The sequence below is a fragment of the Etheostoma spectabile genome, chromosome 12 (genome assembly GCF_008692095.1).
Source record: "Etheostoma spectabile isolate EspeVRDwgs_2016 chromosome 12, UIUC_Espe_1.0, whole genome shotgun sequence".
NCBI lineage: Eukaryota > Metazoa > Chordata > Actinopteri > Perciformes > Percidae > Etheostoma > Etheostoma spectabile.
The window spans coordinates 26,168,969-26,182,632 of NC_045744.1; the positions used below are offsets into that span (position 1 = coordinate 26,168,969).

A 13,664-nucleotide genomic window follows, 5' to 3' on the forward strand; every position below is an offset into this window, starting at 1 on the left:
TGTGCGTGTGTGTGTGTGTGTGTGTGTGTGTGTGTGTGTGTGTGTGTGTGTGTTCCTCTCTTTTGCGTTCTCTTCAGACACAAATGAATGTGTGGAACAAGTAGGCCTATGTAATTTGGAAAAAAAAACAATCACAAACACAGCAGTGACACAAGGCTATTTCTAAATAAATGTGGTGGATGGGCAGATTTTGATATTTCATTTCAAGTAAAACTATGGGGAAATGAAACTCCAGGCAGCATTTCAGCGGCCCGGTGAAAGATGAACTACTCAAATAACAAAAAGTTGTAGGCCTACACATTATGAAGTAAACAGAAATTATGTTCAAAATGAAACCATCTGAAAGAAGCGCAAGGAAACGATGCCAGTGGGGCTCATGTTTCACTGTCAGTTTCCAGGGGAAACTAAATGTTTGTAGAGCAGCAGTAATCTAATGTTTGTAATGGCAAAGCCACAACATAAACTCATACTGAGTTTTTAAAAAAAAGAAGAAGATTCAAGAGATGTATTTGTCACAGACATCAGTCAGCACCAGTCACTGATCCTGTCCTCAGCAGGGGTAAATCTGGTACTCACACCTTCACCATAAGGTCCCAGGACGTTGTCCACGAGAATATTTAACCACGTGGATTTACCGCTGAAAGCGGCTCCCGCTTTATCTCAACCGGCAGCTCAGCTAACAATTTAGACATTTTAAGATATGTGGCAATCTAAGACAAACAGACTTTAGCTTTTGTTTCAGCTTGTCGCTATTAGCCGAGCTAGCTCTATGTGCAAGTATAAAACACAACAACAGGGGATGAGAGACGGCAACAGTGGTGATTAATATATCACTTTCTACATGTTTATTCTTAAACATGTGTCTTATAACTAATGAGTGATAAAGTATTGGCTTTTTACTCAAAAGTTTTATTGCGCTTAGGCTAGTAGATGTCTTCACCTCTCTGGCTGTTTGTGTTTGTGAGTGGAGGAGCTCAGCCCCGACGCAGAGCAGAGGACAGGCTGCAGCGGGATGAGAAATACCACCGTTTTAACCCCGGGGCCCGAGGTTTCGGTTTTGGTCTTTTGCGATGTATTTATTACACATGTTCACATTGCAAAGACAATGAAAATAAGATTTATTGGTCAGCACTACTACAGATGAACATTTAATATCTATATTCACATTATAGATGCCAGCGCTGACAATCCCTGTCTCAATTTGGCAACGATTAAGCATGTTGATCAACCGGGTTGGAGCCATATGTTAGGTTTTGACCTAGTCTTGTTAATTCTTATTCTGACATTAAGACACCGTGGTTTCCTGTATTTTTCTCCTTAACAAATTTGAGCAATACAACTAAATTAAGGCTGTAAAACCTTTTATATACTCCATCACTTAAAACGCATTTAAGCTTTTTGGGCAGGCATGTTGAGGGGCACCTGAATGTGGGCAGAGTTTAGCAAGATAGTTGGCAGTCTCATGGGTTCTAATGAGCAAGCGCTACCTTGAAGCCAAAGCTGGTGTTGTGGGCAGAAGGACAGCAGATAAGGTGTTTTGCTGAGTGCATTGGGGAAGACTGGGAACATGAAAGAAAAGGCTTAGATACTAAGTTGGCAGTGGAAGTGGAGTGGTGTTGGTGTTTCAAAGCTCATCGTGTCTCCCGAATGTTGGATACCCAGAGTATGCTGAAAGTAAACTTAAATACTACTGGGTAATGAATGCCCTTGAGCATATAATATATACAGGTAAAATACCTGTTATAGAGATTACATGGAGACTGGTTGAGTTTTTTTGCAGGTGTCTCCTGCCTAATTCAATGAAACATCTGTACTAGGACATTCGCTATCTGATAACCCCCGACACATAACCACACTCCAGCACTGAAACATTAAGATTAAGGGCGTCGTGACCCCAACTTCCTGTCTGGTGGGCTTATAGATTAAAGGGTAACAACTGTTGCTGTTTTTTAAGCTGGACCCTATTTTCTTATGTTTTTGTGTGTAAGTGACTGATAGGAAGAGCAATCTTTGTATTTACGGTATATATAGTATTAAGCGTGACCGGCAGCCACAGACCGGGCTGCGATGTAACGGTATTGAGCAAATGCGCATTATTAATTTGGTCCACTAAAAGTGCTTTATTTGGCCACTGACAGGCTTAGATTATTATGTGTGTCTACCAACATTATAGAAAGTATCCCTGATGGCAAGACACTGAACCATAAAATACTCCAATGTCCTCCATTTCCACACAGAATCATCCAAATAGGTGAATGATCCCTTACACTTCAGTAGTTCTATAATACACTAAAATAAGAAATATTACACAGGAAAACTCAGTGGAACATTACATACGGCCCTCTGCAAACGTTGGTAACACACACAGACCTAGGGGCTGTACAACATCTTCCTACTGTAAATAATACTGTAAATCCATCGGAGTGTAAATGTGTGTTAATGGTTCCTGACCTATGTAAAAGCTCTTTGAGTAGTTGTTAAGACGCTATATAAAAACAGCCTATTTATATCCCTACAGGCAGAAAGGTCTTAAAGAAGTTTTAAAAAGGCCTGTTGAACCAGAAACAGCTCTGAGGTCAATAGCGCTAAACCTACCAGACTCCATGTAAAAAAATAAAAAATAAAAAAGCTTTTAGAGTGTATAGCCAACATATTTGCACATGTAAATCAAGAAATGTGTTTATTTCAACCAAAACAGGGGTTGTGATGGTTGGAAAAGTGAAAAGACGACCCAAAGCGGCTTTTCATAGTTTTATTTGGTTTCTGTCAACTTTGAATGAAGTGTATTTTACGAGGCTACAATTACTGTTTATTTGCATGGAGTCTGGTGGCTTTAGTGAATGCAATTACGCGGATGTTTTTGTGTTTTATCTTACTCTTTAACAGAAAAGTCGACCTCCTTAGAAATCCTTTCCATAATGTTGTCAGACACTTAGAATATAAATCTGAGTCTGTCATTGGAAAAACAAGCACTTTGGTGAATGTAAATACAAGCTGTACAATTGCCCTATTAACTTACATTGTAGCTTGTGTTGTTGACTGCCAACTGCAGCGATCTTGCCTAATACTGGACCAATGTCAAAGATTGTTGTTCCCATCATTCACTTAGACACAAAACATGGGAAAATAAGGTTGAAAAAAAGCGTAGTTACCCTTTAAGGACAGAAAAGGCCTGACTTTGTGAAGCAAAGTGCTCAGCTTATATGAACGTTTGCAAGGGTCGTGCCACAAGACAGTTTTAAGGGCTTACGTTAGCCGCCATCTTTTACTTCATTGTTTTTAATAGGATGACTTCTAGAAAATCTTACTAATTATATCAGTTTAACGGAGTCTTTGAAAGTTCTCATCAAGCATCTTTAACATGAATGAGATACACAGACACACGCATTTGATCATTTCTGGCAACGGAGGCCTCACGCCTGCCTCCCTGCAAAATCTGCAAGTCAGCTAATCCAAGAAAGTCTTTCCTTTTGAATTCACCATTTAGTTGGTTGACAGCGATACATGATGTTGATCATATGTCCGAACTGCTGCTTTCCAGGAAATTAAAAAAAGGCTAACGTGAAAATATATTGAGCTATTGAGCTTTTGACAAAGTCAGAGGAAATAACTTTGTCACTGTTACATTCTTTTGTAAAAACCCACAGACAGACGTAAAGGGTGACCAATAGCAATGATTTATGAAAAAAAATTAAATATGGGGATACAAGGTTTCTGCCCGACAACAACAATGTATACAGTAATCTATTATCAAAGTGCAACGGTGTTGCTATTGGTACAACAAAATCCTTTCATACCCCAATGTTTACATGGTGATGTTTAGCAGATATAATGTTTACCATGTCCACCATCTAAGTTCAGCATGTTAGCATTTGCTAATTAGCAATAAACAAAAAGCACGGCTGGAGCTGATGGGACTGTCATTAGTTATGTGGACATTCAGTCATAAACCAAAATAACAAAAGCAATAGAAAAACAACATGTTGTCCTGATGATGGCGCTAAACAAAAAGTTAAGGCATGTAAGATGTAACAAGGGGGATATGAATCAGTGTTCCAAATTTTATAACAATTCCTCCAACAGTTGCTGAGACATTTCACTTAAAACCACAAATGTGAACCTCATAGTGGCACTTGACGAAAAGTTAGAAGATCACCTGTCATCAGGATCACTTCTCTGGGGACTATGAATGTTGTTGTTGAGAGACTGTGGGACGTACTGACCGAGAGTGTTATGTATTTAAAACCTAAAGATATTTTGATAAAACTTCTATTGATTTAGCTCATCTTAACTAACTTGGACTGATTTTTTTTTTAACGTGGAAACATAAAATCCACATATCATACAATTGCTACAGTCCACTTGCAGTGTGCTGCTTGCTTGCTTTGCATGTTGGCTGCGCTGTGAAAAACACTATTACGTTTGCAATTTTCTTAATTAGGTCATCATCACTTTGAGTTTATTCTGCTCATGTTTACTGCAACTAACACACTCCCCGAGGAGCATCCCAACATATTCGTCCCCAAGTAATCTCAGCCACTGCTCACATTCATTTATATCAACAAGACTTGCACTCATTGAAAAATTGTTTTAATTTGTTTTTTGTTGATGTGAAACCAGACTGCAGGAAGAAGAGGGGATGTAGTGTACGCAGGCGATCGCTGCAGAATGTTAAGCAGTAGTTTTTTTAATGTGGAGGACAGCGTTTGCTTTGCTGTGGCAACTGACCGGCAGAGGAATGTAGTTAGGGGAAAAAATTCTTTCAGGTCCGAGTGTGCTGGTTCAGATGAGTTGCATTCACTGTACATTGGAGACACAGGATCACAACAAGGCTGTGGATTTCTCTTTGACCAGTTCAGAACAGTGGGAAATCTGAGGTTTTGGCTCACAGGGATTTCTTTAAAAGACGTTAACCTTAATTATTTGAAGCTTTGCCCAACGTTTTAATATGAACATCCGACTTTGTAACACAATAGACACTACAGAAAATGCGGAAAAGCATAACAGCTTTCCTTTGATAATCATCAACCAGGAAAGACAATATCAGGATCAGATAAAAATTGAAACTAGTAGGTAATACATTACATCTTCTACATTAAAAAACTGAGGAGAGGTTGTGGTTCTCCTGAAGGTAGTTTAGAAATCTAGCTGTAGAATCATGTGTTAGTCTTTATTTAAAGCCTCTTACCTCCTAACAGAAGTGTATTATAGTGACACAAAACAAGATTGACATTTATACGTGTAATATCTTCTTATATTGAAGCAGTGTGCCATGGCGCTTTCACAGATGTCATGTGTGTGAGGTGATTCACTCCGAAACAAGATAATAAGATAATAAGATAATTGCTGACAATGATGTTATGCTTTTTACTGAAAAGCATTGAGATTGAAGCTAATTTTGTTGCATTCGCAGTAACCTTTTAAGCATGACATGTACATCACTGGCTTTCTTTTTGCTCTTAAATCAGAAATGTATTTTGTAGTTTTTTAGTCGTGTGTTTGTGTTTGTGTGTGTGTGTGTGTGTGTGTGTTTGTGTGTGTATGTGTGTGTGTCTGTTACATTAAATCCACCATTAGAATTCTGTTTGATCAGCTATATTATGTATCATGAGCACAATGACAGTAAAGATATGAAATGACTGGGAATCATCACACATATACCAAAAAACATGGGAGTGCTGGTTTTAGCACTGACAAGACTAGTTGATACATTGGTGATAATTTGAAGAGATTGGTGTCATGTTGTGTGAATCACTCCCTCCTCTTACCCGCTGCAGACGCAAAGTTACAGAGCTCGTTAGGATATATATCACAGCATTATTTTTTGTACAGTAGTGGATAAACAACATCACCTCTTAGAAATATTTCTAAGTTATTTCAGGATAATGCTTTCGCTGCACAGTGTCTGTCAGGAAGAATTTAACAGCGGGGGATAAAACTGTCTGTTCGAGACATTATATATACCTCTTGTCCTGGAATAGGTTGAAAGTGGTGCCAGCTCATCTCCATGCTATTCCAAAACTTGACACAGTATATTGAGAGCCTTTTAAATGCTATTGATCAGCTCCCAATTTAGCCTCTGTCTCTATTCCCATATTGCTGTTCCTGCTCTTTATTAGAAATATTAGAAAAAACGCATAACAAAACAGGAAGCCTTTATTGTATAAAAAAATGCCTTTTTCAGTTTTGTCAAGGCATATTTCTGGAGGTATGTTTCCAATAGAGAAAAGGCCGCTGTAATATGCTGTAATGCATTGTCCCCTGTGCTAAAAGAAGCAGCACATTTCTGCCTGCCTTGAAGACGTGACTCACTCTCTGCTCGCCTTGATGACAAGATGAATGAAATTAACATACCAGTCACTTGTAATTACAATATTTAGCCAGCTGATCAAGTTTAGCCCCCAAGCAGTTTTCAAATGGCAGCAGGTGAAGTGTTGGGATGCAGGTAAAAGAGACAGGGGTGTCAAATTCAATGAGCTTCTTCCCTCGTTACTCATTCAATTCTACCCCACTGTTTGCAAATGAAAGCCCGTCCACGAAGACGTACAATCCCCTTCCAACAGGTGATACTGCAGTATCTTGTCAGAGGTGCTTTTCATCTCTAAATGGACCCCAGGTTTTCCCACTGCTCCCCTGCTCTCAATATACTGGCTTTGAAGCATGCAGGATGCAGCCATCTTTTCTTATTCCTGCATGGCATTGCACAGACTGCTTCTCTGCATGCCATTTAAATTGCTTGAATCCCACAGACTGCACATTTTTTGAATCATTCTGGGGGTAAAAAAGTGCTTATAGTAATTGTTTCAACCCTGACTTTGAGCATGAATAGACACTTGTGAGAAGTTTGAAGGACTTGCAGAAGGCATGATTAGTTCATTTATGATCATTGATAACGATGAACTGTCTTGGAGGAGAAGAAAGAGTGGGCATTTGCCTTCGTTTGGAATGGAAAACTCAAGAAGGCCCAATCTGTTCTTGTGCACTAATTAAAGGTGATTGTGTCCGGCCATTTTGGGCCCACATGCTGGGTCTCCGCTGGATAGTTTGAAGTTGTACGCAAATCATGATTGGTCCAGTCCGAATCCCCTTTAGAAAAAGCATTACCAAAATCCTAAGAAATCAGACTTCATCTTTATTGTCTTGTCAGAAGACCATTGCCTCAAAGTGCTGAAAATTTGATTTTAAGTCCAAAATAAAATCTCATCTGATCTCCTCCTAGACAGCCCATTGGGAATAATTAGACGATTTGAATGAAGGTGGGTGGATGAGGCAGATTTGCCTCTGTGGTGGACTTTTGTCTTGCTGCAAAAGGTATGGGAATGTCATCATCAATCCAGCTTTGTACAGTGTCTGTTTTTTTATAGAAATATCTTTGCATATGCACTGTGGGCCTTTGGACTGACAATTCAAGCATAGCTGTCAGCTATTTTCAGCAAACAACATGTTTGAAGTGATGATTTGCATTGCCAAACCTTTTTTTTGGGGCAGCGTTAACTCTATGGAGGAAGATGTGCAGCTAACTGTGACCAATATGCCAATTGTGATTTGATGTAGCAGTATGTCCTTTTTTTGGATGCTCTGACATTACATTTGTTGGCTTGTCGTAGTCAAATCAAGTTTGACTTACGGTACTCTTTATCCACGGCCCGTCTCTTTGTCGTTACATACATGCTATGTACGACAAGAGTAAGTGATTTGGCCTCATTTTTATATGGACAGACACTGAACATGAAACACATGTTGCTTGTGTTTTTCTCTCTTTGTTTGAAATCATTCCATCAACTTCTTTCAAACATGAACACCATTTTCCTTTTTCTGCCTACATGTCACTTTAAGTTTTTTCCCTTTTAAACGTGTTTCTCCATTAAACAGGTAGAAATAACTCAAAGAATAGAAATGAAAGTGTCTCTTAAAAGATTTTTGATTATACCTTAATCTTTTTGACTCAGATGGGACTATTTTTAGCATTTTTTGGACTCTGTGCCAAACTTGCTTTACAAAACGGGTGTAACACCTTGCACCATGATTCTTTCCTCCTCCTCCTCCTCCTCCTCCTCCTCCCCGACCTTCACCACCTCCACTCAGCCCCCCTGTTTGGTTCACACAGCTCCACGTCATTCTCCAGCATGCTCACGTTCAAGTAACTGTGCCGCTTGACTCACTGTGTATCCCACTTCTGCTTATCTTCATCACTTCAGGTATCATGACAAACAGGAAGTGACCAGTAACTTCCTGGGAGCTATGTGGCTAATTTCGATTACCTTCCTCTCCATTGGCTACGGGGACATGGTACCACACACATACTGTGGGAAAGGTGTGTGTCTGCTTACAGGGATTATGGTGGGTTCCTTTCTTCTTCACTCAGACATATACAAGGGCTGCACGATATGAATAAAATATCTAACGGTGATTATTTTTTACTGATATTGCCGTATTCACAATATTGCAGGGAATGATCATTTTAGTATCATTATTGTTATTTCATTTGAAAATTATTAAAATTAAAAGAAATTAAAAATGATTATAGTAGTATAGGGATATTTGCCAAGATCTATGCCAGACAAAGATTCTTTCTTTCCTCTGTAGGATACACTTTTGTAGGCTGTGACGTCATACCCCCCCCCCCCCCCCCCACGTTCAGTTTGCGATCGACATTTAAAAGTTTCCTGAAACCAAATAGTGTCCAAATAAAAAATGTGATAGTAATGTAAATATTCATGTTTGAACCCTTCCATCAGTTGGCAGCTGTTTGAGTCCTCTACCCCCCCCCCACACACACACACACACACACACACACACACTCTTACATTTGTATTGCTCTCTTACTGCTCCACTTTTCTGATTAACTGAATTTCAAACAATTGGAAAAACTAGTTATTTTCTCTCTCCTTTACTGATGTGGAGTTATCATTCAGTGCTGAAATAAAAAGATGGGGATTCTTGGTGAAGATTTATGTGAAATGCCAAACACAATGTACTGTTCCTAGTTTAATAACACAGCTGCTTTGTCTTGTTTCTTTAAGACTTTTATTTATTATTATTATTATTATTATTATTATTATTATTATTATTATTATTATTAATGTAGTAAGTAGGGCTGCTCAATTAATTGCAATTTCATCAAAATTACAATATGGACTAGTGCAATATCAAAATCACAGGGGGGCGCAGAATTTGTTAAAGGGAAAATATGTGTCAAAATACCATTCTGAATTAATGAAAAATATGGCTGATTAAAAATCTAGCTCTGTGTCATGGCAGTGTGGACATTGTGTGTTAAGATGAACATTCGGCGGATCACGGCGGCGCTTTGTGGGGAAACCCGTGTAGGCGCCATGGAGAGAAGCCAAACAGAGTTACTCTAAACACGCCTCCCACACAAAGATGACACAGAGCTGGATTAAAATCGGCAATTTGTCCCTTAAAGTATTGTGGTACGTTCCTGACCTATACATAATATTCTACAGGATAAAGAAAAAATACTCGCAAATCCTCGCAAAAATCCCACCATGATCATTTCTATGTATTTTTCAATGAAAGTAAGAATAATGATGCAAAAAAATTATATTTAAAAAACATTAATCCACATATCGTGCAGCCCTAGTAGTAAAGTTGCATTTTGAAAGCTCACAAGCAAAACACTTTGTTTGACCATGTCTTTGTGCAACAGGGAGCTGGTTGCACTGCACTGGTGGTTGCAGTGGTAGCCAGGAAGCTGGAGCTGACCAAGGCTGAGAAACATGTCCACAATTTCATGATGGACACACAACTCTGCAAACGAGTGAGTCACAGCATGCCACTGCATTTCCATAACTCAGATAATATTGGTTTGTAAAGGCCTATAGAATGTGACTAAAGCATGTAAATTAGTGCCCATATTATGCTCATTTTCAAGTTCATAATGGTATGAGGTTGTATCAGAATAGGTTTACATGGTTTCATTGTCACACCATATTTTTGTTGTACTGCACACAGCTGCAGCTCCTCTTTTCACCCTGTGTTTAGGTCTCTGTTTTAGCTACAGAGTGAGACATCTCACTTTTATACTCAGCTAGGTAACTCTTTCTCCAACTTTGGTCAGTACAAGGCAGGATTAGCTGGGAGACTTCTTCTTTAACGAGGGGTACTTGTGGAATACCTGCAGAACAGGGACATGGAAGTAGTTCTTTTGGAGATTACGGTGATTAAAGGCAAGGTTTGTTGTAGCAGTGTTTTGCCATAGAGAACGAGCTAGCATGCTACGGTTAGCCACCTCGCCTCGGCTAGTTATGTAGAAAGCCGTGCAGATTCACCCGGACTCACCCGGAGACTGAAGGCAGAGGACACTCAGAAACCATGTCTCACTCAAAACAGCATGGATGTTTTTTTTCCAAGTTTGTATGTGTGGAAGCACCAGAGACACAAAATAACCCAGAAAAAGTGTTTTTTTCATAATATGGGCTCTTTAAGGTCCAAACACACAATGCAACTATATAAAACTATGCCGAAGTAAAACAGCAAAAAGACAAAAGATAAGACAAAATTGAAAAAGTTTTTAAAAGATGTGTAGCACAAATATGTGTTTCTTCTCCATCCCACTAATTCTCTTTCTATTTCGTATCTTGTGATCCCTTTTGGGTTATGACCCCCCACTTTGAGAGCCACTGGTTTTCAGGGCGTCCACTTTACACCATATTTACAAATGTCCTACATTGATACTATTCTTATTATCTCTCAGTTAAAATTGTAACCTTGTAACCCCCCCCCCCCCCCCCCCCCCCCCCCCCCCCCCTTCAGTATCACATTTTCAAAAGCTTTTAAACCGGCATATTAATAACTTTTTTATAATTTGTTACTCCAGTGGTTGGCCAATCCCCTGACATTCAATTCAATTCCACTTTATTCATAGTATCAAATCAAAACAAGAGTTATCTCAAGATACTTTACAGATAGAGTAGGTCTAGACCACACTCTGTAATTTACAAAGACCCAACAACTCTGGTTATTCCCACAAGAGCAAGCATTAAGTGCGACAGTGGTGAGGATAAAACTTTCTATAAGGGAGAAATCTCAGGGGGTGAGAAAAACTTCCTCTTAGGGAGAAACCTCAAACAGACCCAGGCTCTTGGTAGGCGGTGTCTGACGGTGCCGGTTGGGGTATTTATTGTTACAAATAAAGATAATGGAACTATGACTAGAAATAGTAGTTGTAGTAGTTCATGGTGTACCAGGCCACTGCACGCCGTCAGAGGGTGTAGCAGGGCCATAGCAGGACGTAGCCGGACGTAGCAGTTTGTAGCAGAGCATAGCAGGGCATTGCAGGACGTAGCAGGACGTAGCAGTGTGTAGCAGGGCATAGCCGGACGTAGCAGGATGTAGCAGTGTGTAGCAGGGCATAGCAGGACAAAGCAGGACGTAGCAGGGCATAGCAGGACGTAGCAGGAAGTAGCAGTGTGTAGCAAGGCATAGCCGGACGTAGCAGGATGTAGCAGTGTGTAGCAGGGCATAGCAGGACAAAGTAGGACGTAGCAGGGCATAGCAGGACGTAGCAGGGTGTAGCAGGGCATAGCAGAACGTAGCAGGACGTAGCAGGGTGTAGCAGGACATAGCAGGGTGTAGCAGGGCATAGCAGGACAAAGCAGGGTGTAGCAGGGCACAGCAAGACGTAGCAGGACGTAGCAGGATGTAGCAGGGCATAGCAGGACGTAGCAGGACGTAGCAGGGTGTAGCAGGACATAGCAGGGTGTAGCAGGGCATAGCAGGGTGCGGACCAGGGCCACGGCAACAGCTGCAACCATGATTTAGGTGCCACCCTAATCCAAGGAAAACTTCTGGGCAAAAAACAAAACATAAGGACTCCGGGGAATAAGCTCCTCATTCCCACATTCCAGTATTTCGTGCTTTGTATTATATGTTACACCTTGTCACTCTGCTTTAAAAAAGCCTTATAAAGTTGAATTACTTATTTGCCACTAGTTCGGCTTTCTCTGTAGTGAAGATTTTCAGACAGTAAACATTAGTCACAGATGCCGTGTCATTCTCAACCTCGCTTCACAGGTAAAGAACACAGCTGCCAATGTACTCAGGGAAACATGGCTCATCTACAAACACACTAAGTTGGTCAAGAAGATCGATCACGCCAAGGTGCGGAAACACCAGCGCAAGTTTCTCCAAGCCATTCACCAGTGAGTCCAGCTCTGTGTTTGCTTTGTGTTAGCTGATGTGCAATAACATATTCAACAGAAATATGACAACGTTGTTCACCACCAACCGCCGAGGGGAATCACTCGGTGGTCACACAGCAAGCCCAAAAACAGTTCTTAAGATGTTCAATCCATGTGCTGGTCTTTAATGTTATGTGTGGTACATAATATTTAGGCTGTATTACTAATAGTTGTATTATTAAAGGCAAGGTTGGTAACTATTTTCAATATAGACTTTTTTTTTATATTGTTGGAAATGTTGCTGTTTTTATGCTGTAAAAACGCCCACCAATCACTGGCTCGCGCTCCGCTTGAAAAGAACCAATGAAATGCCTTCTTGCCCCGCTGCGCGTACTCTACCCCTCCCACGTACGAGCCTGAGCTCCATGCGCGTTGTCACCACATTGCTAACAGTAGTCATGTTCAGTATGTTATTAGCTGTTTGCTTACCCGTGAATGAGACATGAAGTTAAATTGCTCTCCTTTCTCCGCTCTGCTCTGAAGCAGCAACGCAGCGATGATCGTGCACGTCCGTGTGTGGGCGGAGCCCCGAGGGCAGGGGGAGGGGTTAGACAAAGCCCCGAGAAGACGCTACTTTCAAATCTTGCTAGCTTTCCAACATTACCAACCCTGCCTTGAAAATGAACTGATGAAATGTAGTTGCACAGTACCTAAGAATAATTGCTGATGTCCTCTCCTAGAGTAGCATTTCCTTTGACTGTTATGCTCACACACATGTGAACTTACACACACAGACACATACACAAGCCCACTGCAATCTAGTGTAATGGTCCTTCCTATTCCCCTCCCCGTGTCCCTCTCTCTCCAACCCCCTTTTACCCTGTGCTTACAGTGAGAAGTGTAATGGTTTCACTTGTTTCGTGAATGTTGTGAGGTTAAAACTCTGTACTGTGTTCTGTCTTTGTTTTGCTCTATCACTGCAGAGCTCAGAAGTAAGTTGAGTCTTCTATGTATCCTCTTCCTACTGTTTCTTCAACATCCTCCTCCTCCTCTCTCCATGTCTGCGTTTGACATGCATGAAAAAAAGCGTGTGCTATCAACAACAAAAAAAGAGAAAGAAAGAAAATGCTGGATGCTGAATTGTTTTTGTTTTTGTTTTGTTTTTCTTTACTTCAGTGTTCCATTTACTTCCCTCTTCCTCCCATCCCCCCTTTGAATGGAATGAAACAAACAAAAAAAAGATATAAGCATCAACATTTTGCCACTGGTGTCAATAGTGGAGGGTTGTCTGGAGAGAACGTGTGAAAGTAAAAGCATCTTGCACAGAATGAGCTTGAAGCTTTGTTGGCCTGGTCAGCGGTTCATAATCATCTACGATGTACTGTATAATGTTGCCCATGATTAATATAGCTGCTCTGAAGGCTATATTAACCTGCATCAACAGATCTCATCCTACACTCCTGATGGCTTTGTGATGACATGAACAGAACACACACACACACACACACACACACACACACA

At 40.5% G+C, this 13,664-nt stretch overlaps 1 protein-coding gene across 4 annotated transcripts in view; it reads left to right on the plus strand.

Annotated features, from left to right (window-relative positions):
• Positions 1-13,664, plus strand: part of kcnn1a (potassium intermediate/small conductance calcium-activated channel, subfamily N, member 1a) — a 55,942-nt gene that overhangs the window by 35,003 nt on the left and 7,275 nt on the right. For 2 of the 4 annotated variants that reach the window (XM_032531696.1, XM_032531694.1), the window contains exons 5-8: positions 8,199-8,340; positions 9,671-9,781; positions 12,037-12,164; positions 13,127-13,135. In XM_032531696.1, coding sequence (XP_032387587.1) covers positions 8,199-8,340; positions 9,671-9,781; positions 12,037-12,164; positions 13,127-13,135 — 390 coding nt within the window. The remainder of the gene's footprint in view (positions 1-8,198; positions 8,341-9,670; positions 9,782-12,036; positions 12,165-13,126; positions 13,136-13,664) is intronic. The other 2 variants (XM_032531697.1, XM_032531695.1) reach the window with 1 other exon arrangement.